Source organism: Podarcis bocagei (assembly GCF_964188305.1).
Source record: "Podarcis bocagei genome assembly, chromosome: 2".
NCBI lineage: Eukaryota > Metazoa > Chordata > Lepidosauria > Squamata > Lacertidae > Podarcis > Podarcis bocagei.
The window spans coordinates 113949922-113977490 of NC_138126.1; the positions used below are offsets into that span (position 1 = coordinate 113949922).

General features: G+C 45.4%; 1 protein-coding gene and 1 long non-coding RNA gene across 5 annotated transcripts in view; one reads left to right on the top strand and one right to left on the bottom strand.

Moving 5' to 3' along the window:
• Window positions 1–27569, top strand: part of LOC308580258 — a 423078-nt gene that overhangs the window by 278229 nt on the left and 117280 nt on the right. The window lies entirely within an intron of this gene.
• ANKFN1 (ankyrin repeat and fibronectin type III domain containing 1) overlaps window positions 14026–27569 on the bottom strand; it is a 224302-nt gene continuing 210758 nt past the window's right edge. For 3 of the 4 annotated variants that reach the window (XM_081181277.1, XM_081181275.1, XM_081181276.1), the window contains 3 exons: window positions 22176–22395; window positions 19464–19553; window positions 14026–17278 (listed from right to left, as the gene is read on the bottom strand). In XM_081181277.1, coding sequence (XP_081037403.1) covers window positions 16485–17278; window positions 19464–19553; window positions 22176–22395 — 1104 coding nt within the window. In that variant the 3' untranslated portion in view covers window positions 14026–16484. The remainder of the gene's footprint in view (window positions 17279–19463; window positions 19554–22175; window positions 22396–27569) is intronic. The other variant, XM_081181278.1, reaches the window with a different exon arrangement.

Genomic DNA, 27569 nt, shown 5'->3' on the forward strand with positions numbered 1-27569 from the left:
GAGAGAGAGAGAGAGAGAGAGACTACTGCAATGTGCTCTAAGTGGGGCTATCTTTGAAGGTGACCCGGAAACTGCAATTAATCCAGAATGCGGCAGCTAGACTGGTGACTGGGAGCAGCCACCGGGACCATAAAACACCGGTCCTGAGAGATGTGCATTGGCTCCCAGTACGTTTCCAAGCACAATTCAAAGTGTTGGTGCTGACCTAAATGGCCTCGGCCCAGTATACCTGAAGGAGCGTCTCCACCCCCCACTGAGGGCCTTCTGGTGGCCCGGACACTGAGGTCAAGCTCCGAGGGCCTTCTGGCGGTTCCCTCGCTGCGAGAAGTGAGGTTACAGGGAACCAGACAGAGGGCCTTCTTGGTAGTGGCGCCCGCCCTGTGGAACACCCTCCCATCAGATGTCAAAGAGATAAACAACTACCTGGCATTTAGAAGACATCTGAAGGCAGTCCTGTATAAATAAAATATATTATTATTATTATTATTATTATTATTATTATTATTATTATTATTATTATTATTATTATTATTATTATTATTATTATACCAAGCACCCTGAGGCTAAGGTTTTCAGAGTCAAAAGAGTTCAGGGCTCCTGCACAAATCTATATATGCAAGCAACAAAATCATGCCATTGCTGATGGCAATTCATAAATGGAGTAATCTTATCAAGACTTCCAGCTTTGCCACAAATGGAAATATAAATCTCACTGGGAAATACTCTCTCCATAGCATGGTGTGAATCACCGGGGGTTGTTAGGAGATGCTGTTTCTGTTCTTAAAACTGACAAGTACGTTTCCGAGCACAATTCAAAGTGTTGGTGTTGACCTTTAAAGCCCTAAACAGCCTTGGCCCAGTATACCTGAAGGAGTGTCTCCACCTCCATCGTTCAGCCCAGACACTGAGATCCAGCTTCAAGGGCCTTCTAGTGGTTCCCTCACTGCGAGAAGCTAAGCTACAGTGAACCAGGCAGAGGGCCTTCTTGGTAGTGGCACCACCCTGTGGAAGGCCCTCCCATCAGATGTCAAGGAAATAAACAACTATCTGACTTTTAGAAGACATCTGAAGGCAGCTCTGTTCAGGGAAGTTTTTAATGTGTGACATTTTAATGTATTTTTAATCTTTGTTGGAAGCCGCCCAGAGTGGCTGAGGAAACCCAGCCAGATGGGCGGGGTACAAATAATAAATTACTATCACTATTAATACTATTACAAATTGCAATCATACAGTTTCAAAACCAACCCTGCTTAGTTACACCTCTACAGTGATGTGTCAAGTGTTCGCCCAAATCTACTGCCCACTCTTTGGCCCACCATCTTTCCTTTTTAGGCCCTTCTACTGCCTTCTACCATCTAGCCCCCTCCATCTGACCAGCTGACATCAACAGTGATACTAGTTCTTCACGATGCACCAAGGGTTTCTGTTCGCTTTCATCCAAATGCAACGCCAACATAGGGCCAGGGACCAAAAGCTTGCTATTTATACCAGAGACTCAGAACAACCAAACTCAGAATTGGCTTGCCCTGGTACATTCTCACCACAGGTGAATAAGTGTCCCCCTTTCCCCTCATCCATGTCAGTTGAGAGGGGATAAGGTCTTCTTCATGGAACCAATAATGGCAGAAATCCCTGAAGGGAAACCTCTGCAATGGAGTGCCCTCTCTCTAGATTTGGATTTTAGTGCTAGGAGTTATAAGAATTAAGGTCGCTTTATTGCAGGAGACTAACATGGCTACTTTCCTGTTGCTTGTTCCTTAGCCATTCTGGAGTATGAAACAGAATATTGCCTCTTTCCTTCTATACAGTGGTACCTCGGGTTAAGTACTTAATTCGTTCTGGAGGTCTGTACTTAACCTGAAACTGTTCTTAACCTGAACCACCACTTTAGCTAATGGGGCCTCCTGCTGCTGCCGTGCCGCCGGAGCACAATTTCTGTTCTCATCCTGAAGCAAAGTTCTTAACCTGAAGCACTATTTCTGGGTTAGCAGAGTCTGTAACCTGAAGCGTATGTAACCTGAAGAGTATGTAACCCAAGGTACCACTGTAATATCCACCCTCGATAAATAGTGGAGCTATGGATTGCCTGCAGAGCTTAGTCTCAGCCAATGTTCAGCTGTGTATTCCATGTGTGATAGTATAGAGGAGAGTGTTTCTGAGAGTGTGAAAAAGACTTTTTAAAAATCCAGTAAACAGTCACTAAACTGCCCTGCTTCCTTGCCCTCAGATTATGAACTCTTTCCACCCTAGATAATGGTATTGTGGAAGGCTGCCCATAGGGAAAACCTGGAGCATATTTGCAATCATTTGGATATATCAACTGTTTAGCAGCTTTGCTATATGGTTTTTTATTTTAAAAAATCAGCATGACAATATATAGGCACATCTATTTCGCATCTTTCCCATTGAGCTGCAAAGATAGAACCAATCAAGTAAATGAATATGGAAAATTACAAAATTTCCAGGAATTGGACACGCCAAGTTTGCTCTAGCTACAACAGAGCACCCAGCAATAACTATTCCCTAATGCATGAATGAGACTCAGTTAGACATGCCTCATTTCCTGGTCTCATTACAGTTACGGCCATGATAATTGATTTGCTTTGTGCCATTTCCCTTTCTGGATACAGAGAATGGGTTCTCTAATAAATGGGCTTCCTCATTTCACCTTACTTGGGCCTCTGGTTCAATAAGACCTTTCCTCCTACCAGAGGGGAGGAGTTGTGAGCGGGAGCCGGTACCTGCGTCGGCGGGGGGGGGGGGCGTATTCGGCCCCCTGTGTCAGCTATCCCAGCTGCCTTGCCGAGCCCTTCAGCTAGCTAATAGAGCTGGCTTGGGGGCGGGGTTTAGCTGCATTTAAGCTGTTGCGGCGGCACTGTGCCCCCATTCTGCTTCCTGAATTTGTTGGATCACCCGTCCACCCTCCCTTTAGGTCATATCTATGCTTTGACCTGGGATGCGGGTGGTGCTGTGGGTTAAACCACAGAGCCTAGGACTTGCCGATCAGAAGGTCGGCGGTTCGAATCCCTGTGACAGGGTGAGCTCCCGTTGCTCGGTCCCTGCTCCTGCCAACCTAGCAGTTCGAAAGCACGTCAAAGTGCAAGTAGATAAATAGGTACCACTCTGGCAGGAAGGTAAATGGCGTTTCCGTGTGCTGCTCTGGTTCGCCAGAAGCGGCTTAGTCATGCTGACCACATGACCCGGAAGCTGTACGCCGGCTCCCTCGGCCAATAAAGCGAGATGAGTGCCGCAACCCCAGAGTCAGTCACGACTGGGCCTAATGGTCAGGGGTCCCTTTACCTTTACCTTTATGCTTTGACCTTGCTATGGACTTTGGTCGGTTGCCTTGGTTGCCCAGGGGGCCTGATAGGAATTTTGATCCATTTGGTAAATTGACAACAACCTTTTGTTTTTTCGCCTACCTCGTAGCAAATCGTCACAACTTTTTGGGTATTGCTGGTTAGGCATTGGAATATGTGTGGTGTGTTGAAGGGCAGGTTGTGGCCATCACCTACCCCTCACCTTTTGGGTATTCCGTTAAAGGGATTCGGCGGCCGTGGATCTTGTCCTATGACCTGCTGGTGGCTAGGGCCATAGCACGACCCCCGGTGATGTCAGGGGATGCTTCCAGTTGTATTTGCAAGCTCTTCCCACTGGTTGTTAACCCTCAAATGACTCTCCGCTGAGTGGGGTGGAGTCATGTATAGATTGATTGATCCAATGCCTAAGCCAATGCCACTCACATGCTGTAACCAATAACGTTGTGGCCTTCTTTAGCCCATTAGCCTAAAATACATGTGTCCTTGTGTCTTATTTATCCCTAAGCGGGTGGCAGGTCCTCAACTCACAACACTATCCTAGTACATGTGTTTGAAGACATTATCCTTTTCTTAAGTATGCTGAAACACCTTTTAGTGCAAAACAAAGTTGTTAATGCCTCTACTTTAGGTCTCATTCCACCAGATCAGAGTTGTAGAAGTTGTGGACCTCAAGATGCTGTTGGACTACAAAACCCATCATCCCTGACCTCCTGGTCATGCTGACCGGGGCTTATTTGGGTTTGAATCCCAAAAGATATTGAAGACCACAGATTCCCCATCCCTGAAGGAGATCTGAGGGCTTGGCTAGTTTCTGGGAGGGAGGGAGAGAAACAAAATAAAAATTAATTTAAAAAAGGGGGGGGATTCAGATATGAATTCTTTGTAAACCCCCATCCTTATACAAGTCCCATCATCCTTAGCTAGCAAGACCAGTGGTCAGGGATGATGGGAATTGTAGTCCGAAAACAGCTGGAGAACCCACATTCGGGAAACACCGTGCTAGAGGAACAGAATGCTTTAATCCTCATGAACTGCACAAATCTAAATTTCCGGTATGTGACTGAATCCCTCTTTCAAAATACCGACAATCTGGAGGTGACCAGAATCCATTAAAAAAAACAATGCAGAGTTTAGAAAGCATGCTAATAAAGCAATGTAAATATCCTTGTGTGTGTTATTTTTTTTTAAAGGTTTTCATTTTATTTTTTGAAGACAAAATAAAAAATAAAATAAGGATCATTAAGGAAAGGCAACATTTTAACCAGGAGAAGACGACACATTCAGAATCTGAGAACGGAAAAGTCAAACGGCGGTTGTTGTCATAAGAGCAAATCACAAACATGCTGTTAAAACAGGTCCATTTCACAGTTGTTGTTTTTTTTTCTCTCCAGTTGGTTTTTAAAGCGTTTCAGTGTACGACACAGAGGCAGTTGGAAAACGGAGCAGTCCTTCCTCCACAGCAAGACATGACAATTCAGAAAAGAGTTTTGTGGCAGTTGTAAATGCTCACCTCAATGACTTCTTATGCAAAGAAGAAATCATAAGCACCGGTAAGGATATACAACCCAACCAGGCCCCCCAATCCATCATGGTCCATGCATAAATGCACCAAAGCCAATAGAAACACATGCACAAAAAAGGTGGTTTTTTTGTTTTAGTTTTAGTGGCCTGGTTTTTTTGGGGGGGGGAGGGGGTTGTTAAATCACCTTTGTGCTACGATAAATGGTTTTTTCCCCTGTTTTTGCTACATGCAACAAAGCTGTCATCTTTGGAAATCAAAAGCTCAAGGAAGGGCACACAATGTTGTTAGAATTCTTTTGGCTTTGGCCCAAGACTCCTTGGCTGCCCTTTTTGTTGTTGTTGTGAAATCTGTTCTCGCACATCAAAGCCGCCCAATGTGCTTCAGTGCTCTTAATGGTGGTTTGGTGGAGCCTGCGCATTTGGGTTCTGCCTGGGAGACTTCATATTGTAAGGTGACTTCAGTATGGGATGTTTGTTACCATATATACTGATGCACAAACCCCCAGTTTGGAACCCAATGAAGATATTCCTGTGTAGACTACATGGAGATGGCGGAAATGACTGGCAGAATCCGAGATCAGGGAGAAGAGTTGGTGGAAGAAGACTGGAGGAAATTTAAAATGTATTTGCAGAAATATTGTAAAATTTTTGAATGTTGAGGACATTGAAATGAATTGCAGGGGTTTTAGCAACAAGGTAAAATGCAAGATTGGATTAATAAATAGATAGACTAACAGGATATGAATTTGCTGAACTAACGTTTAAAAGGGATACAAAAATGGGAGACGCGAGGGAGTCAGGAAAATAAGTTAATCAAAGAGGAGAAATTAAGAAAGAAGGAATTTTTGTCTTTTTATATGTGTTTTTTTTCTTTTCTTTTTTGTGTTTAAAGTTTGTATTTCTGTATTTTGTAATTTTGTACCTTTTTCGTTTTTTGTATTTTTCTAAACTTTTTTATGGATAAAAACTAATAAAATATTATTTTAAAAAAAGAAGATATTCCTGTGATGGCCAATTTCATTTCATTCCATGGCATTTTCAGGTGGACTGTTGGAAGCTGCCCAGAGTGGCTGGGGCAACTCAGTCAGATGAGTGGGGCACTATTATTATTATTATTATTATTATTATTATTATTATTGAATAGGACATCCCTATTTGCACTGGAGAAATGTTGGAGGGTATGTGGGTGGGAACCACAGCTCAATTGTAGCAGTAGTAGTAGTAGTAGTAGTAGTAGTAGTAAATTTTGCAATTAACAGGTGTCCCACAAATAGTTTAAGTTTGTTCTTCAGAGGGGGCCAGTGCCTAAGGGAAAAATATGCCATCTATTGTATTGCTGGGTACAACAACAACAACTAATAATAATAATAATAATAATAATTTAATTATATCCCATCCATCTGGCTGGGTTTCCTCAGCCACTCTGGGTGGCTCCCAACAGAATAATAATAATAATAATAATAATAATAATAATAATAATAATAATAATATAAGGCAATAAAACATCAAATATTAAAAACAGGGTTGCCTTCAGATGTCTTCTAAAAGTCAGATAGTTGTTTATTTCCTTGACATCTGATGGGAGGGCATTCCACAGGGTGGGAGCCACCACCGAGAAGGCCCTCTGCCTGGTTCCCTGCAGCCTCACTTCTCGCAGTGAGGGAACTGCCAGAAGGCCCTTGGAGCTGGACCTCAGTGTCCGGGCTGAACGATGGGGGTGGAGATGCTCCTTCAGGTATACTGGGCTGAGGGCATTTAGGGATTTAAAGGTCAGCACCAGGTCAGGGGTGCCAACTTGAATAGCATTTTTTTGGGTGGAGGCAGATAAGCCCCCCACTGCATAATCAATCACAAGACGTGGCACATGGACACAATTTGAATGACAATGCTTAGTGGGGGCCCGGCCCCTCAAATATTTTATTGGGGGGCCTGTACGGACATCAACCCCTAGGAGTTGGCTCCTATGTAGTGGAAGAGGAGAATTAAGCAGTGGCTATACAGTTTCTAGGGACGCGGGTGGCGCTGTGGGTTAAACCACAGAGCCTAGGACTTGCCGATCAGAAGGTCGGCGGTTCGAATCCCCGTGACGGGGTGAGCTCCCGTTGCTCGGTCCCTGCTCCTGCCAACCTAGCAGTTTGAAAGCACCTCAAAGTGCAAGTAGATAAATAGGTACTGCTCCGGCGGGAAGGTAAACGGCATTTCCGTGCGCTGCTCTGGCTCGCCAGAAGCGGCTTAGTCATGCTAGGCACATGACCCGGAAGCTGTACACCGGCTCCCTCGGCCAATAAAGCGAGATGAGCACCACAACCCCAGAGTCGGTCACGACTGGACCTAATGGTCAGGGGTCCCTTTACCTTTTTATACAGCTTCTTGTTGCACATGCGGATATAAGTCAAACAGATCAAGTCAAACACTAGGTTGTTTGCAAAGAGGGCCAATCAACAACTCACACCCACCCATATTAATCGCTGGATGGTGCATTAGTATATATGGTAACCTGCAGCTCAATTCGATAAACATCAGAGCAAATCCTATGAAAATGAAAGAGGATTTGCAAAGGCTAAATGATCTGAGAACTGAATCCATCCTTGTATATTTCCTTAAACAGTGGAAAGAAAAATAAACTGAAAATGCATTTCAAACAAGAATTAAAACAGCATTTGATGTCTTAAAAACTTCAAAAGGCTCCTGCCTCAAGATATCTTATTAGACAGAAAATAAAATTCAATTTAAAAACAAAAAAACTAACAACTTTTATGGCTATGAATACAATTCACTCAAATAGATTTAACATTTCTTAGGCTGATCAATTTTTTTCTCTTTAAAATAGCATTTCATACATTTGAAGGTATCAAAAATACATGTTGTCGAAAATTAGATTCATTTCATATTTAGCGTTAAGAGCCAGCCTCTTTCCAAAACACAAGTCAAGAGGCACAAGAGATAACAACAGTATTTTTAAACATTTTCTGTTCTGTTCTTAGCAATGTATACAGGAAAATATTGTTCGGGATGCAAAATCCCCAGAGGACACTTAACACAGTATCTATTGTGCACCTGTGTATGTTCAGAGTTTTTAAGCACACAAAATTGTGCATTTTAATGTACCAAAGTTGAGACTGTTAAACTTACACTCAGTTGCATGGATAGCAACAAGTTACAATAAGAATAGGAACAAGGACAAGAAAAAAATAAAACAGGCAACTTGCTATATACAAACAAGGCCGGACGGCATTAAATCAGGTCAGCCCAATATACTTTGCATCCTGAGCAATTGAACCAGCATCCTCTGGGGAACAGCAAAGGATTCTGGGTACATCTATGGAATCCCTTGCTGGTTCAGTGGTAACCCTATGAATATTGTCATCTCAAGCAACCAATGGGACTGATTTTGTAGTCAAGACGACTCTAGCACTTAATCTGTCTCATGCATTTCACTTTAGATGGTGTTTTCTCTGAGGGGGAAGCCAGGAGCCCCAATGTTCTGCCCAAGAGAGTGTTGTGTTTCATAAAACATGCTGCCCATAGCTGTCAACTTTTCCCTTTTCTTGTGAGGAATCCTATTCGGAATTAGGGAATTTCCCTTAAAAAAAGGGGAAAGTTGACAGCTATGATGCTGCCAGCCATTTAGATCACAAATTTGACATATAAATAGCATGGTATACGAATATAATTTCCGTATCCTGGACAGAGGGCCAAAACCTTTAGTCAGAGTCAACACCTGTAAGGGGGCGGGGAGGAAATGGGTCAAGATGTCACCAGTTGCTGAAATTGAAGTGGGACAAAAAAAGAGGAAGAAATCAGAGAGTTCTCTCCCTGCTTCCTAGAGAAGTATTGGGTGGAGAAGACTTGTGTCACTCTTGACTCCTCACGTCCATGCTCCTTGCACTCCACTGACCAGTTGAGGGACCCTGAAAAACTGAGCTGGGAGTGGTGGGTGCAGAGACAGCCAGTCCTGTTTTGCCACCTGAGGTGAAACAGGAAGGTGACACCCCCCTGCTATAGAAAGCTTCACTTACTAGGGTTGCACAGTGGTGGCTTCCAGCAAGATCTCACCAGAAGTGGCCATCACAGCTTCTCCTTGCTTCTCTGGTGGCAGGGAGGGGTGGTTGGGGGAGTGCCATGGGGTAGCTAGCTGTGGGGTTCCTCAGCCTGAGGTGGCTGCCTCAGTCTGCCTCATGGGCAGGCCGGTTCTGGTGGTAGTAGTAGGGCTCACAGAATACTGCAGTATTTGTTTTCATGCAACCAGGAGAAGGCAGAACGAAAGACGCAGGCCTTGCATCTTCTTAGGATGCCTGTCTCTGGAGCTTTAGTTCCAGCTGGAACTCGCTGGAACTCAGTTCCAGCACATTTCAGGTGGGTGCCATTGCGTGGACAGGCAGAGTCCCCCAAACCCTGGGCGGCCCACCCATGTGGAATAATGACTCAAGACAACGTGCTATGGGATTAAATTGGCCACAACTTTATTATATTTCAGATGTGGGTAGACCTTGGCTCAGGCATTGGGCATTCTCCCTCCCCAGTCCCCAGCCAGGGATCTAGAGAACATCAGGGCTATCCAGTGTGTGTGTGGGGATGGGCTGGCTCTGGAGAACATATGTTCAAGCAGAGATAGCCGCCCCCATTATGCCGCCGTCGCAGGGGAGAGCAATGACGACCTCTTGGCGTACGGTCAAAGTCTCCCCTCAGAAACCCCTTTAATGGGGAACCCTGGTATCGCCGCAGCAAAGAGGAAGGGGGCGTGGGTCACTGTTGCACGCCCCCCCATTCATGAAGATAGACTAAAGGATTCCGCCCAGGGCCTGATACCGCCAAAGTTGTGACGTTTTGCTATGGGAAAGGCAAAACTTGCCAATGCAGGGGAAATCTTTTCCAGCCCTTCAACAGCAACCTTGACGTAGCAGCGCCCGCATACCTGTGAGGAAAAGGTAAACCTGCAAAATAAGACTTAACTGAGGGTGGGTAGGGTGGGAGAAGCTCTGGAGCCAAGTGAGGATTCCCAGGTAAGATCCTCCCTCTATTGTGTGGGCAGGTAGTCCTTCCCCTACCTGGCCTGGTCTTCTTGGCAACGCTCCCCCCAGGCGGGATTGGACAACTGACTGAGGTAGGCAGAGACCTCCAGGTATCCCACCTGGGGGAAGGCGAAGCCAAGTCTGTGCTGATGGAGTCGCACTGGGTCCAGGGGCTGTGCGCGTCCTCACAAAGGGTGCCCCCTGTTTAATGTGGGGAGCGGTCATTGCCACTATAAGAGAACAAGGGAGGCATTTATGGTGAGTTCCAGCACCTATTTTTCTAGAAAAATAGCACTGCCTGTCTCCCACAGCGTGGTTCTACCTTTCAGCAGAATTAGTGATCTCTTTCATGGTGGATTAACTGTCTCCTTGTTCTTCTGAACCTTAGTTTGTCAACCATTGTGCTCAGCTCCTGCCCGGAACAAGAGTAAGGAATCCAGACCATATTGTCATGGTGTGGGTCTTGGCACACCATGAATGAGGGTACCCAGCCTTCTTGTTGTTTTGAAGAGAGCATCATGAGCAGAAGCCAACAGCTGAGCTTCTCGCTACTCTACCGGCACAGGGGAAATCTGCCGTTGTGACACCACAACATAAGAAGATGAGGCATCCCCTTTTCCTGCCGTACGAAGTAAAAGAGCACAATGACTGAAACGAGAAGGAACCCCACCATGGAGGAACTTGCCTCTGCAACCACACACAGAGACACACAGGGGCCTGTTCTAAAAATATATTTTGCTGATGGCAAAGTTTGACACTTTGCAGAAACTCTGAATTCAGAACCTTAGAAGCTTCTAAGCTGCACAGCATCTTTTTCAAACACACTACAGCCTTGTTGTTGGTAAGGCGGCACTGGAGATATAAATAAATACATACATACATGTATGTGTGTGTGTGTGTGTGTGTGTGTGTGTGTGTGTGTGTGTATAACATAACAGTCACAAGCCATGTGTTTAAAAAGAGTTGACCAGCAACTTTGTACATTTTTTTTTTTTGGTGTGTGTGTGTGTGTAATACATGCAACAGATAGATGCACCATTTCTTTCCAAAACATTTCTCTTTAAATACCCCAAGCGTAAACGTTCAGGATAAAACATTCCATTCCCTATATACACGAAGCCCCTCTCACCCTCCCCCTCCTCCCCACCACTTCGAATCTTTCATTGGCTCCATTTAAAAATATTTACACTTCAGCAATGAAGTAGTAATTTATAGCTTTCTGTGTGGGGTGCCTTTGCCGTATCTACGCATGCATGCATGCAAAATGACCCAATCATTAATGAATGTGTAGTAGTTAATTCAGAAGGCAAACAGAGAGGGGTGTTTTTAACTGGACAGTGTTTGAGCCAGGATTTCAGTAAGTGGGCAAGCCTGACAGCAATGAATGATGGGTGCAAATCTAGCTAGTTATACATGAAAACCGAATTTTAGGCCGAGAATTAATTTGGGAGCTCTTGTGATCTGGAGATACGTGAGGGCTCTGAGAGGATTAAGCCCACGTTTATGTGATTCAACCCAGCTTAGTGGCTTTCATTGCAGTGTTATTCATTTCACTTTAACTGAAGCATGTTGATTTATCAGCTTTTAGTCGGAATTGCAGAGCAGCTTGTCAGGACAATATCTTTCTTGAACTTCTTTGTATGTATCCATAACTTCAGGGAGCGTGCCTATGTCATTAAATTGCAAGATGCAAGAGGACAATTAGCAACCCCTAGCGCTGAAACAAGTAAACACCTGAAGTTTGTTGAAATGTAATTTTGCCTTCTGAATTCTGACTGTTTCTACTTTGAAATTTTAATCTTAGGCTCTGACAGCTATGCACTGCACTCCTGTGCATGTCGACCCAGAAGTAAGTTCTGCGGAGTTTAAAGGGATTTGCTCTCCAATAAGTGTGTATAGTATTGCATCTTTAAATATAATGTTGGCATGTCCTGTTCTGAGCTTAGTAAGCTTTAAGTAAGAAATCCCATAAATTGCCAAAATACTATCAAACATGAAATGCTGTTGCTTCCCAGCTATCATGTATTGCCCAGTATCAACGCTCAAATCCAAAGAATTAAAGTCAAATGCCATTTGATATCAAATGCAAATATCAAGTATTTGAACACTTTGAATTTTCAGCAAATATGTGTGCATACAGCAAGGTAGGGAATACTCAATATCAAAATTTGGGGCGGGGCGGCACAGGGGATGGTTTCAGGCAGTAGGGTTGTTTTCAGACTTAGCATCCACCATTGCACTAGAAAACTGACACCCCTCTCTCCCAGACCCTCCAAGTGTCCCTAATCTCCAGGGACGTCCCTGATTTAGAGAAGCGGTCCCAGTTTCTGATTTGATCCCTGGAATGTCCCGCCTTTCCTTAGGATGTCCCTATTTTCACTGAAGAAATGTTGGAGGGTATGGAGTTATCTGACCCCCGAGCCATCTGAAGGCAGCCCTGTATAGGGAAGTTTTTTAGAAAAATGTTTCATGTTTTATTATGTTTTTATATATGTTGGAAGCTGCCCAAAGTGGCTGGGGCAACCCAGCAAGACGTGTGGGGTATAAATAGTAAAATGGTCATTCTGGAATGGGACGTCCCTATTTGCATTGGAGAAATGTTGGAGGGTATGCCCTCTCCACAATGATCGCACATAATTTGGTGATAAAACCAACAGTACCATTTGTATGAAGGAGAAATGGTGGCCCTTCAGACTCCAGCTCCCATCAGCTGCAGTCAGTATGGCCAGTGGGAATGGATAATAGGATCTGCAGCCCAACAGCATCAGAAGTGCTGCATTCATTCATTATACAGTGGTGCCCCGCAAGACGAATGCCTCGCAAGACGGAAAACTCGCTAGACGAAAGAGTTTTCCGTTTTGGAGGTGCTTCGCAAAACGAATCTCCTATGGGCTTGCTTCGCAAGACGACAATGTCTTGCGAGTTCCTGCTGGGTTTTTTCCCCCTTCCCCCCTTTTTCTAAGCCGCTAAGCCGCTTATCAGCTGATCCGATCAGCAGACAAGCCGCTAAAAGCAGCTAAAAGCAGCTAAAAGCCGCTAATAGCGCTAAGCCACTTATCAGCCGATCCGATCAGCAGATAAGCCGCTAATAGCGCTAATAGCGCTAAGCCACTTATCAGCTGATCCGATCAGCACATAAGCCGCTGAAAGCCTCTAATAGCCTCTAATAGTGCTAATAGCGCTAATCCGCTAATCCTTCAATGGGCTTGCTTCGCAAGACGAAAAAAACCGCTAGACGAAGAGAATCACAGAACGGATTCTTTTCGTCTTGCGAGGCACCACTGTACCATAATCTCTGGTTAACAAGGGGTCGAGGTTTGTGATAGCTCAGAAGCCTCCAAGGCCTGTACAACCACTACCAATGGGACAAAAGAAACTGGCAAAGTATGCGCAGCAATGTTTCTATAACGACAGCTTCCACTCTCTCAAAAAGTGCTAACATCAGCCCTTGGTGAAGCCTGGTCTTTAAAGAAGTTGATGCAAGACACAGGGCCACCTGCATTTAAAGCAGAACCATATCACTTTCAACAGTCGTGTCTTCCCTGCAAATATCCCGGGAGCTGTAGTTTGTAAAGGGTGCTGAGAGTTGGGACCCCCAATCCCCCCAGAACTACAGTTCCCAGAGTTCCCTGTCTACAATACCCAGGCTCTCTAGGGTCTCCTTCTCCCAGCACCCCCTTAACAAACCACAATTCTTGGGATTCTTTGGAGGAAGCAATGACTGTTTAAAGTGGTACGATACAGCTTTAAATGTGTCATCCAGAAGAGGCCATTGTATTAAAATGAAACAGAATACAGTGGTGCCTCGCAAGACGAAAAGAATCCGTTCTGTGATTCTCTTCGTCTAGCGGTTTTTTCGTCTTGCGAAGCAAGCCCATTGAAGGATTAGTGGATTAGCACTATTAGCGCTATTAGCGGCTTTTAGTGGCTTATCTGCTGATCGGATCAGCTGATAAGTGGCTTAGCGGCTTAGAAAAAGGGGGGGAAGGGAAAAAAACACAGCAGGAACTCGCAAGACATTGTCGTCTTGCAAAGCAAGCCCACAGGAAATTCGTTTTGCGAAGCACCTCCAAAACGGAAAACTCTTTCGTCTAGCAAGTTTTCCGTCTTGCGAGGCATTCGTCTTGCGGGGTACCACTGTAAAATGAAAATGTCATCTTTTGTTTGTACAGTAACTAGAACATCAGCAAAATGGGGAGGGCAGGGGGGGAAAACACACAAGTTTTTTGGGAATGGAGGTGGTGTTAATTTGGCTAAAAGATCCAGGTTTTTAGCTTGTTTTTACTGGGGAAGATTAGTTTGTAATTCCGAAATGAACATTATTAGATGGTTTCCCTCTATTTTCAGCTTAGTACAGAGACTTAACTGAGATTAATTTCACCCTTCATTTCACTTCATAGATTGCTTCATGATCCAAAATGTCCTATGTAATAATGAGTTAAAGCTCAGATTTCCAGAGGTGTAGAGCGAAAATATTGGACCGAGGTCACTGTGCCCACGGGGTTTCTGTGTGGGGCCACACAGCAGCTAGAATCTTGTACGAACTTGGGCATGAGTTTTGAGGTACACTTATATTTTAAAGTTTGGTCTCTGTAGTTTCTACTATAATAAATGAGGACAAACTATGGAGGTTAAGAATCATGGTTTTCAAAATGCCTTTTGCTCCAACGCCATAGAGAATACAACACTTCAGTCTTTGGGACTGGTCCCAGGTCAGCGAGAAAAATCATGTCTCTTATCCTGCATGTTTTATGGGAATAAGCCATCAAACCCCATTGCCTAACAAACCCCTTTTGAGATGCGAAGGAGAAGCTCGCAGGCATCCTACAAACAGAATTGCCAATTCTACCCCGGCACAGAAGCAATATGTAGATTGCAAACCTCTTTCGATTCTGCATCGCTTTTAACTGTCCTGGTTCCCCACAAAGACCTTTGGGAATGGTAGACTTGTAAGGTGAAGAAAATCATCTGCAGCAACAGCTAGCTGTACACCATAGAGTAGCTATGACCCAAAGGAATTCCTCTCCCTCTACAGCTGCTCCCAGACATGCAAATATCAAAAGTTAGGGCTTAGTTGAAACAGGAATGCTTTGCGCCACAGTTTTATTGCCCTCTCCCCAAAGCACTATCTTTCCCAATGAACGTTTGGGGAGATATTTGTGTGTGATTCCTCCCACCCACCCTATGGGGACACACTGAAGGCAGAACAAATCTCCGCCCCCCAGCTCAAAATGGGTACCTTCTTTATCCCCCTTCCCTTAGTGTGCCACTTCGTAGCACCAATCGGCTGCACCGCTGGCACCAGTTCATTCTTCAAGCCAGCTTTTTCTGTCCTAACATCAATGACCATGTCCTGTAGCCAATCATACTGGGCCACACAATGAGGTCACTGACACCATCAAATGCTATCAGCGCCACGTGAGTTGCCCTCCTGCTGAATGATGCTCTGGGCTATCACACAGCCCAAATCTGATTTGCTATGTGATGGAGCAACACTTTGGCTAGGAAAGAAGAGCAACCTTGAAACAAAAAATGGCAGCCAATCAGCAGTTGATTGGGGCTGGGAACACTAGGAGTAGGAAAGAAGGCAAAAAGAGAGAGCTCTCACTCCCCCTTTTTTTCTTGCAGGATAAACACTACCATGAAGCCAAGTGAAGTGACTGTCTTAGGCAGCTGATTTTGGGTGAGCTAGCCATTTAATTTATTGTTATGCCAGGGAGGGGGAAAGGCTCTGGAATTTTCAGTTTCAGGTACCAAAATAAATCGACTGGCCTCGCACATTACACACCATGCTCATCCACCTGTCTATTTCTCCTATGTCTGGAAAGCACGGGCCTGAGGAGTTTTCTGCTTCTCCCACACTTTCTGTGCATGTGTCCGAGTGGTTTTGCCTTTGCCCTGCTGCTTTCCCCCCGGAAAACCCACTCTTTAGCGATAAATAGGAACAAACGGTGATCCTCAGAAAACCCGATTGCCGTTTGTTCCAATTCGGCACAAAATACTGGGTTTTCTCGTGGGAAAGCGGTGAGGCAAATGGAGGAGCAAATGGAGACCTGTGGGTATAGGGCAGTATATAAATGTTAATAATAATAATAATAATAATAATAATAATAATAATAAGTGTTTGGCTCACATTGCTGCTGTTCCTCCTCAGGCAGCAAATGGAGCTGTATCCAACATTAACCCTACTCAAAGCAGACCCATTGAAATTAATGGATATGGCCAACTTAGGCCCGTTAATTTAAGCGACTCTTCTCTGAGTATAATCAAAAGCCCATTATCTTGGGACATGAATGTTTTTCATTTCCCTGAAAGCCCCTTTTACACTTGGGGAAAAGAAAGCTCATTGGATAACCTTTCTCCCTGCCCTATTAAAAGCACAGAAAAACCCTTAACTATCTGGGGTCAGCCTCCCTGTTTTCAAGATGGTTGCACAGGCATGCATGTTTCCAAGAGACAAACCCATTTTTCATGCTGCACCTCAGAAATGCATGGTAACTCTGAACTGCATCTGGCAAAGACGAGAATGCAAAGGTTGCTTTGAAGAGAGACCTCTCTCTTCCTCCATTTGCAATAATTGCGATCGCATCCTGAAGGCAGTATTGAGGGGGAACAGAGCCACTGCACAGCCTTAAAGATCGCTGCTGTATACCTCAGCCGTGTTGGAACTGGACTGATCTTCTGGAACCATTCGCTGGCCTGTGGAAATGTGCAAATCTTCATGTTCCACCGGCCGGCTGCCTAGCGCCCAGGATTTACCATCCTCGCTGGTGCCGTACGACTCCACATATATCCTGCGGATACTCGGCCTCAGTTCCTGGTATTTGCCTTTCCCTTCTTCCGGGAGGCTCGTAGCATGAGGTAAGAACGTGCTGCGTGGACAGTCGATGGAGATGCTTATCTGCTCGCCGCCACAGGTAGGCTCTTGCGAGAACTCCATAGCTCGTGTGAGATGTGGAGTATACAGACCTTCGGAGAGGGAGATGGACTGGCTCTCGCTGTGAACGCGCAGCCAGCGATGGTGCCGGCTGAAGTAGCTGGAGTGTTGATGCTTTCCGTGCTTCTTCTTGCCCAAGAAACTCAAGGGTTGTCTCAAGCTGGCTGACTTTTCCATACATTTCGGGGAAAGCCCTCCTCCCAACGACAGGCTTTGTAGGTGCTCCTTAGACTGATCGACGTCGGCCTCCAAGGTATCGCCCCCTCTCAAGTTCTGTTTGGGAGTCAAGCAAGGCTTGATGTCGTGGATCTGGAGAACGTCCGGCGCGCTGCCGCTCAGGCAGCTCACGGCCTGGTGGGATATGTCCTGTGAGGACGAATATACCAAATCCAGCTCTCTCGGGCTCAAAGCATCGCTAGAATCGTAGTCGCTGTCGGTTGGAAGGAAAACTTCCGAGCAGCCTTCTTCATCCGAGTACGGCTGGGAGTCTGCAAACAAGAGGAGGAGAACGGATGAGCCACTGGCAGGCTGTACACCCAATACAGTCGTACCTTGGTTTCCAAACAACTTAGTTCACAAACAACTTGGAACTCGAACGCCGCAAACCCGGAAGTAGGCGTTCTGGTTTGCGGACTTTGCCTCGGCAGCCGAACGTCCAGCGTGGCTTCCGACTGCATGCAGGATGCTCCTGCAGCCAATTGGAAGCCGCGCGTTGGTTTCTGAACATTTCAGAAGTCGAACGGACTTCCGGAACACATTCTGTTTGAAAACCAAGGTACAACTGTACATACATTAGATGCAGTAATAGGGCAAAATTTGTCAGGAGTGATACTAGCTATTTCTATAATGCTTGTAGTGTGAACAAGGGGGGACACGGGTGGCACTGTGGTCTAAACCGCAGAGCCTCTTGGGCTTGCCGATCAGAAGGTCAGCGGTTCGAATCCCCGTGACGGGCTGAGCTCCTGTTGCTCTGTCCCAGCTCCTGCCAACCTAGGAGTTCAAAAGCATACCAGTGCAAGTAGATAAATAGGTACCACTGTGGCTGGAAGGTAAACGGTGTTTCCATGCACTCTGGTTTCCATCATGGTGTTCTGTTTTGCCAAAAGCGGTTTAGTTATGTCAGCCACATGACTGGGAAAGCTGTCTGTGGACAAACGCTGGCTCCCTCAGCCTGAAAGTGAGATGAGCACCACAACCCCATGGTCGCCTTTGATTAGACTTAACCGTCCAGGGGTCCTTTACCTTTACCTTTACCTAGTCTGAACAGAAGTCCATATAATTTCTCCTTTGAAATATGACTATGCTGACAAACAGTTGATATGCTTTATTACAGCAGTGCTTTTTTCTGGGGGTACACAGGGGTAGCATACCCCTAAACATTTTGTGAATCTAAGTTTGGCTTCATTGAGGGGCAGTATTTCAATATGAGTAAGAAAATGAGAGTACCCCTAAACATATTTTTTTAGAGAAAAAAAGCACTGATATTAAGACAGATCCTATGCTCTAGTTTCCACGAACACTAAGGCAACTAAGTTGATAGCACCTAGTGAAAAGCAGTTATGGGTTGGTTGGATTTTGCAGATTTTGCATTTATCAGTCTCTTGCAAATTGGGTTTTGCAAAAAATAATAATCATGCAATTTAAATGGAATTAATTCCTTTTGAAACAATGTATGGATGGGATTTCCTGTGGTGTCACACGATATCGCCTAATGAACTCTAAAAGGGGAGGTGCTTAAGAATTTGATGAGGTGTGCTACCTATCCTATTTTGATAAAAAAAAATTAGGCAGTATTAAATTTCATAGTGGGACCATTGGATTTGGTGTAATTCTGACCTTCCTTTGTCACCCTCTCATTATGTCCATGACACTGCATCCTGGAATTGTGCCAACTGTAGGGATCTATGCCAGTGTAGCATTCCACTGGAAAAAAACCTCAGGCCCCAATGGTGTAGGGACACTGGCAATGGTATATATTTGGCTTCCACCAAATCCTAAAACTCTCCTGTAAGAGTACCTGCTGCATAGCACTGTGCTTTAGTGTTTGAAATATTCACTTAAAAGTGTACACTGCGACAGGGGCAAGTACATGCTTGTAGATACATGTACCATACAGGTATATTTTTTGTCATGGAGATGTGATTGGCTGTGGCTTCTTGTTCCTTGTATACTCTGTGGCAAATCCAGGCTTGCTGCAGCATAAATCACCTCAAGTATTTGAACGGCTTCCCCAAAGAAACTTGTGGACTGTTTGTGGAACTGTCAGACCCTAGAGTTTAGATCAGAGATGAACTTTTCTTTACATGAATGTTGACATTGTTACCCTCTCTTTCCCCATAAGTTGGAAATTCACAGCTATCTGACATATTCAGTTTGCTGTGGAGGAGGGATTTCTGAAGTTTCTTCTTTTTTGTCATGGGGAAATATTTGGCGCGATACTAAGTTGGGCCTGTACAAACTACAGCAGGAATAGCCAACGGGGTTCCATATGTTTCGGACTACAATTCCCATAATTCCTGACAACTGCCCATACTGGCTGCAGCTGATGGGTGTTGTAGTCCATTCTGAGGGCACCATGTTGGCTACCCTTGCTGCAGATTCTTGACAACGCAACTTCAAAGGGGTAAGCCAATTACGGTAGTTAGCTTTCCTTTCTGCTATCTCCAAACTCACCTCGGATATGTTGCTTCCTGCTGGAACAAGTCTGGGCAAGTCTCTCCTTATGTTCCATATTTGGTTGCCAAGGCATTATCTTGTGTAATCCTTAACTTTTAAGGTAAAAGGGTGATTAGGAGTATATTGATAAGAAGATGATTACTAAGGTGGGCTCTTAACTTTCTATCTTTTCTTAAGTATAGCCTACAGAGACAGCCTTCAGGAGTGGAGCTATCTAGGTTGACTTAGCTGCCAACAAGTCTAAAGCATTTGAAATTCAAATTACCGTATTGGCCTGAATAGAAGCTTTACTTTTCCTCTAAATTCCGACCATGAAAAGTTAAAGTGTGGCTTATCTTAGTGACCATACGGTATGCAGCCAGGAGCGTGGGAAAGCGGCGGCCGCCCTGTGCGTAATTCCCCATCCTTTCCCCCAAGGCCAGAAGGGAGAGAGCGAGGAAGGGAAAAGGCTGCTGGCAATGCTGGTGCGGCTTATATTTGGGCCAATACGGTATGAGCTAAAATGGTGTATTCCCAACGGCTAATATCCAGATTTTGACTTGTTTAGAGTAGACCCATTGAAACTAGCAGGGCATAAGTTAGGCAGCTTGTCCCTGAAAAGAAACTGAAAGGGACAAATTCATCCGTTCAGGACAGCAGACACCAATGGACCACCGAGGCCAGGCATTCCCAAACTCAGCCCGCCAGCTATTTTGGGACTACAATTCCCATCATCCTTGACCACCGGTCCTGTTAGCTAGGGATGATGGGAGTTGTAGTCCCAAAACAGCTGGAGGGACGAGTTTGGGGATGCCTGACCTAGGCTGATGGAGTCATCTTGGAGCCTGAGAGAACATCATTGACATGGGAAGTCTGTAGTTCTGACTAGATAACCACAAGAGGCAGCAGAGCACATGTCCAAAGGTTCCTTCTTAGTTCTGGCCTTGTTGTTCCTGAGGCTCATCTCTTTATAGCCATTTGTGTTCTGGGATCCTTTTCTTCTTGTTCATTACTCCGAGCTCTGCTGCCTGCTCTTCCAATTAGCCAAAAATCTCTCTTTTCTTTGTAGCATTAGATAATGTACCAACCTCTTTAGTTCAATGATAACCACCTGATGTTAGCAGCCTTGCTTAATTTGATTTTTGTAAAGATGTTGTTCCCTTGCACAAACCATCTGAGTGCAATTGAAGAATGCCAGCTAAACTAAACCACTAGACCCATGCTGCAGAGAAGCATAGCTGTCAACTTTTCCCTTTTCTTGCAAGGAATCCTATTCGGAATAAGGGAATTTCCCTTTTAAAAAAGGGAAACGTTGACAGCTATGCAGAGAAGTCATCTGTCCAAACTGCAAGAGAAGGCCAGAGGAGCCGAGAGGCGATGTGAAGACAGGAGAGGTGTCAAAGGCTGGAAGGAAAATGAACCCACGACCCTCCCTCCCATTGATATTTATTTTTTAATTTCTCCATGAACCTTAAGCTCTGAGCTGCAACATACTAGGAGACAAAGCAGAATTCTACTTCCAGGGTGAAGAAGGCCAACACTGAGCTGGAAGTCAATAGTTGGCCCTGAGATTACTTAGCCATCTCCACAGGCATCTTGACATCTCTGTGGCAAGTTTTGCACTCCCGACCTGTATCATTTAGCAGAAGTCACCATGTGAAAAGTGCCCATCAGTTTCCTCATTCCCCCACATGGAATGGACAATCTCATTGTGTAATGGACAGCATTTGTGTGAGGGACCCTAAAAAAATGGTACAGCTGTGGCTGGTGTTGGTGTGTGATCTACATGTCAGATGTGTGGACTGGATCTCAGTATTCTATCGTTGTGTTTGCAAATGGCTAAAAGCAGGCTTCCTCACTCTGCTTTTAGCCATTTGCCTGTGGCTAATAATAATAATAATAATAATTTTTTTATATCCCGCCCTCCCCAGCCAAAGCCGGGCTCAGAGCAGCTAACAACAGTAAAATAGTACAGCACTCTAAAATAAATTCATTATAAAATCAGTTCAAATCAAATTGATGGCAACCATTGGGCTAGAGTTCTGTGAGGATTGCCAGAGGACGGGGTCAGGCTGTGCCTTGGCCAAAGGCCTGGTGGAACAGCTCTGTCTTGCAGGCCCTGCGGAAAGATGTCAAGTCCCGCAGGGCCTTAGTCTCTTGTGACAGAGCGTTCCACCAGATCAGAGCCACAGCCGAAAAAGCCCTGGCTCTGGTTGAGGCCAGCCTAACCTCTCTGTGGCCCGGGACCTCCAAGGTGTTTTTGTTTGAAGACCGTAAGGTTCTCCGTGGGACATACCAGGAGAGGCGGTCCCATAGGTACGAGAGTCCTAGGCCGTATAGGGCTTTAAAGGTTTAAACCAGCACCTTAAACCTGATCCTGTACTCCAGCGGGGGCCAGTGCAGCTGGTATAGCACCGGGTGAATGTGATCCCGCGGCGAGGACCCTGTAAGGAGTCTCGCCGCAGCATTCTGCACCTGCTGGAGTTTCTGGGTCAGTCTCAAGGGCAGCCCCACATAGAGCGAGTTACAATAATCCAGTCTGGAGGTGACCGTCGCGTGGATCACAGTGGCTAGGTCAGGGCGAGAGAGGTAAATATAAACACAGGCAACCTTATGGTTGCTGGGCAAGTCATAACCTACGATGCCCACATGCTTCTGAGTCAGAAGTGATGGAGAATTGTGCCCTGTTCTTGTCTAGACCGAAGGGGAGTAAAAAAGCTTTTCCCTTACCGCTCAAGACTTTTCTCCGGTGGGTCTCCATCTCTGGCGAGGGTGGCGGGGATGGAAGACAATCGAGGTGAGACGATGTTGAACTTATCTTCTTTTGGATGGGTTCTTCTGACAGATCCACAATCTTTGCTACCAGCAAGCCGGCAGGCGGCTGTCTGTACCGTGCATATTGTAGTGCTTCATTGATCCATCTCATTTCACGCCAGATCTCATCGATTTGCTATGTGAAGAAGATGGTGCAGATATATATATATATATATTAAAAAAAACATTGGGTTTATGTATGACATGTTTAAATAGATACCTCATTGTTAATTACAAGAGAAATGTAATGATGACTGGCAGTTCCTATAGCTTTAAAGGGGGTAAGGAAATCTGTCATTGATGTGGTTCAGCCTCCCCTGATCTCTGAGATGAATAGTCTTCTTGTACTCCCAGAATTATTGCTGTGCCTCAGCCATCAATTTTCTGACAGAGGGCGATTTTTGCCAACTTCTTCTGGCAAGAAAGGTACAGCTTTTCTTTCTTGCTGGGACTTGGCGAGAACAATTCCCAGTTCTCTAACATTCCCGATTCTTTACTACAGCCATGCCCAGTGTGGCTAGGGCAACCCAGTCAGATGGGTGGGTATAAATAATAAAATTGTTGTTGTTGTTACTCATAGACTCATAGGGCTGGAAGGGACCCCAAGGGTCTTCTAATCCAGTGTTTCCCAACCACTGTTCCGCGGCACACTAGTGTGCCGCGAGATGTTGCCTGGTGTGCCGCGAGATGTTGCCTGGAGGGAGGCAGGCGAGTCGGGCGGCGAGAGGCGGGGCAGCGGCGGCGAGGAGAGGCCGCCCAGCGCGGGGCTCTCGCCGTCTGCCTGCCTGGCTGCCTGCGAGCTCGGCGGGCAGCGCCTCCGTCCGCAGTGCCCGCCTCGCGGCTCTCATTCCCTGCCCCTGCCAAAGCTCACCCAGCCAAGCCGCGCTCTCCTTCCTGCCTCGCTTTGCTGCCTCCTCCCCCCCCCCACCCCCAAAGCTTGGAGGTTCCCCGGCAAGGGGGAGGGAAAAAAATTGAAACTTACACTTTCGTGCGTCCCTCCCGGCGTGACGCTGCGCGCTGACGTCACGGGGCTGTAATGGTGGTGTGCCTCAAGATTTTTTTCATCAAACAAGTGTGCCTTTGCCCAAAAAAGGTTGGGAAACACTGTTCTAATCCAACCCCCTGCTATGCAGGAATCTCAGCTAAAGCATCCATGACAGATGGCCACCCAACCTCCAAGGAAGGAGAGTCCACCACCTTCTGAGGGAGACCGTTCCACGGTCAAACAGCTCTTCCTGCCAGAAGGTTTTTCTGTACGTTTAGTGGGAATCTCCTTTCTTTTAACTTGAGGCCATTGGTTCAAGTCCTACCCTCTAGAGCAGGAGAAAATAAGCCTGATCCATCTTTCATGCGCAGCCCTTAAGATATTTGAAGATGGCTATGATATCTCCTCTCAATCTCCTCTTTTTCAGCTCCTTCGACCGTTCCTCATAAGGCTCGGTTTCCAGACCTTTGATCATCTTGGTTGCTTTCCTCTGCACACATTCCAAGCTTGTCAACATCCTTCCTAAACTGTGGTGCCCAGAACTGGACACAGTATTCCAGGTGTGGTCTGACCAAGGCAGAATAGAGTGGTACTATTACTTCCCTTGATCTGGACACTAGACTTCTGTGGACTATACTTCTTATGTCCTCTGCATCAGGGAAAGGGAACCCATGGCTTCTGAGCTGCTGTTAGACTACAACTCCCACCACCCCCAACCATTGGCTCTGCCGGCTAGTGTTTATGGGAGTTGTAGTCCAACAATTTATGGAGGGCCACAAGTCCCTTACCCCTGCTCTACCTTGTGCTGTCTTTGAAGAGTGCTCATAGGCTGCTACTATGGTAGAACACACAGACCTAGAAGGATGCTCTGCCGGGATAGAACTAATTGTCAGAAGGAAGCAAAATATGGACCATCAATTTTGTTAGGTGCCAAGTCACACTTTTTGGGAGGCGGGGCGGGTAGAAGTGGAGAAGGGAGGGGTGGAGAAAAGATGTGCTTTCCCTCCTGAAAATATTTCCCCTTAAACTGTTTCCCTTCCTTATGAGGTTCCAGAAGGGGTCTCATAAGGGAGAAAGTACATTTGGAACCGATGGAGGGGGATCAATGTATTTGAGAGTTGAACTCTAGTGGGAAAACAGTGGGGTAAGGGAAAGGGTTAAGCATTCTGTTCCCTTTCTATTCTGCTTTTCCTCCCAAAGTGGGAACAAACCAACAAAATCTTTCACTGCCTGAACATAGTATATAGGTCAGTGCTCCCCCCCCCCCGGCCGAAAAAAAGGTTCCAGTACTCAGTAAGGGAGGGCTCTCATAGCCTGCCAGAACATTAGCTTCCTGGGTTTTAGGAAGGAAGCGTGAGGCTCTGATTTATTTTTTTGGCGGGGGGGGGGGGAATGAATACCACTTCATACTGGTGCATACCACCAGAAAAAAACCACACTGTGTGAGGTTAGGTCTTTTAAAGCCTCAAATACCTGGCCCTATATCCCTTACAGATCGAAATGTAAATGTAAATCAAAAATGTAGTATAAACACCAACAATTGGGAAACACTGGCCTGCGAGCGCTCCAACTGGAGAACAGCCTTGACCAAAGGTGTCATGGGCTTTGAAGACGCTCGAACTCAGGACGAAAGAGAGAAACGTGCGAAGAGGCAAGCCCTCACCGTGATCAACTCCCGCCTGGAAACCTATGTCTCCACTGTGGAAGGATGTGTGGATCCAGAATTGGTCTCCACAGTCACTTACGGACTCATTGTTAAGACCGTGTTTATGGAAGACAATCTTACTTGGCTACGAGTGATCACCAAAGAAGAAGACAACAGATCACCTCCCCCACAAAGTTCTAACTCAAGAACGAGTAAGACTGTCCTGCAAATGGTACTGTCTGTGTACCAGCATCATAGGAACACCACCAAATTATAACACCAAAGGGAAGAAATCAAGGAGAGATTCTTGGTAGCTGCTCAACCTTTCTGGATTTCCTAACCCCTCAGAGCCAAAATCAGAGCACATATTGGGATATGTGAAGTCCAGAAGACCAGTCGGGAGTGGCCAAAGGGAATGGGCATCCCTACAACCCCATAGTGGGCTGCTGTTTTTCAAGACAGCAGCTGTGTGAATGAACTGGCCCAGTGCTGAGGAAGCATTTGGTTCGGTGATTAAGAATATGTGTGTGTGAGAGAGAGATAAATCATGGGGAGTTGCCATCCTGTTTTGATGGGCATATTATTCCCAGTAACTCCTCCCAACCCTGCTTGATTGTTACCCAGTCTGACCCAATATATTTAATGAAGCTTAAGTATAGACCCTTGTTTCTGTCACCGACACAGCTCTAAAGGAACATTATGCTAATAGCCCAGTCATACGAGCCATGCTTCTCGCAGAGTGCCTGACACATTACTGTACATATAAATTATAACTTAATTGCCATTTCAGCTCCAGATATTCAGCTTAGCTTGGGTCAATCCTGAAATACCCCTTTTCTCGCTGCCCAGCAGCCTGTTTCAGACACAACATACCTTATCTACGGCATATGATTTTTTACTTTCTGGTTTCTCTCCAGCTCCTATTTCAGAACAGCTTTTATGGACTCCCTTTGCTCTTTACAATGTTTGGTTTGTGTAGTGACTTCAGCACTGTCTCAGATCTAGGATCATACAAATGCTCTTGTGGTTTTGCGGTCGCCGCTGAAGATTGCGGTATGCACTGGGCCAAAAGTCCCTCCCTCCCCTCAATAGGTGGAATACAGCTGGTTTTAGTTTGGGAAGGAACCTGACAAGTCTAATACACTGTCACAATAATTCGGTACAAAACACTGTGGTTTGAAAGGCTCTGCTACATTTTCATCCATTACGAACAATCACGAAACCTACAGCTTGAGTCACTGTCTTCTCTAAGAAGTGCTAGGCTGAGGCCACAACAGACCCCTTTGTTTGAATCCTTAATATTTTCTATTTCATTTTTAAAAAAAATTCTCAATGTCCCTATAAATCATGCTTTGCGAGAATTGTGACTCCTAACCTTCTACGGTACATACTCTCTCATTTTGTAATGATTGCAGGCACTTTTGGCCCGGGATTTGGTGTTTTTGTTTTGGTTTTTTTGAGCAATAACAAATTTACGCACAGCCAGCTGCTCACCTCTCTTACATGCTGCTACGTTTTCTGAAATCGGGAGGAAAAATGGTGGCTGGCCACCATGAAATGAGTCTGTGGGAAAGTAAACCTACTGGGATAGTTCAGTTACAGGTAGGTAGCCGTGTTGGTCTGCCATAGTCAAAATAAAAAAATTCCTTCCAGTAGCACCTTAAAGACCAACTAAGTTAGTTCTTGGTATGAGCTTTCGTGTGCATGCATACTTCTGTGTATCTGAAGAAGTGTGCATGCACACGAAAGCTCATACCAAGAACTAACTTAGTTGGTCTTTAAGGTGCTACTGGAAGGAATTTTTTTATTTGGGATAGTTCAGGTTTATGGTTAGAGGGGGACTACGTATCTGTTGAAATGAGGGTGTTACTGGTGATGATTTGTGAACATGTGGATTTGGTATAATCAGATTCACATACACAAATTAAAAACGATTAAGACTTATGCTGAAGGTACGTGTGAGAGGTGGGCCAATGTTAAGCATCTGCGCCCAAGATCTGCACTTTTTGAAGTATTAACTTCAGCATTAAAAATGTAAGTGAATGAATGAATAAGGAAGGACTTGAAAATTGGGACAGGGCATAAAATTAGGCACAGCTGTCTCGGCTACTAGAAGCATCTGCTAATATAAATTATGCAAGAAACCAAAAAAAATCAAAAGGTTGGAAAATGGTGGTGAGATGTAGAGGACCACTTGGGTCCTAGGTTTTGTATCCTGAACTCTATTCCAGGAGTGGAATACTTGTCTCTCATCAGATGCTGTTGGCCTCCAAGTCCCATCATCTTGGACCACTGCCCATGCTGTCTTGGGATGATGGGAAATGGAGCTCAGCTATGTCTGGAGGACCGTAAGTTCTTTGCCTTCTTCAGTCCCAGAATTCTCTCGATTGTAATGGTAAACACAGAGAAGTATGGCAAAATTCAGAAGGATATTAGGAACCTGGAAAATTCTGGTGAATTCTAGGCATGTCTACTCAGAAGTTAGTCTCATTGAGTTCAATGGGGCTTACTTCCAGGAAAATGGGATTGCAGTCAAGGCGTGGGATCATATCCACAGGGTCATCCATATGTACAGCATTATACTGCTGCTAGAGTTTCTAGTCATAATTCGGTGATCCTCGTGCAAACCCTACAGTTGTAGAAACTGCCTAAATTGCACCAGTATTGTTCCAACAGGCCT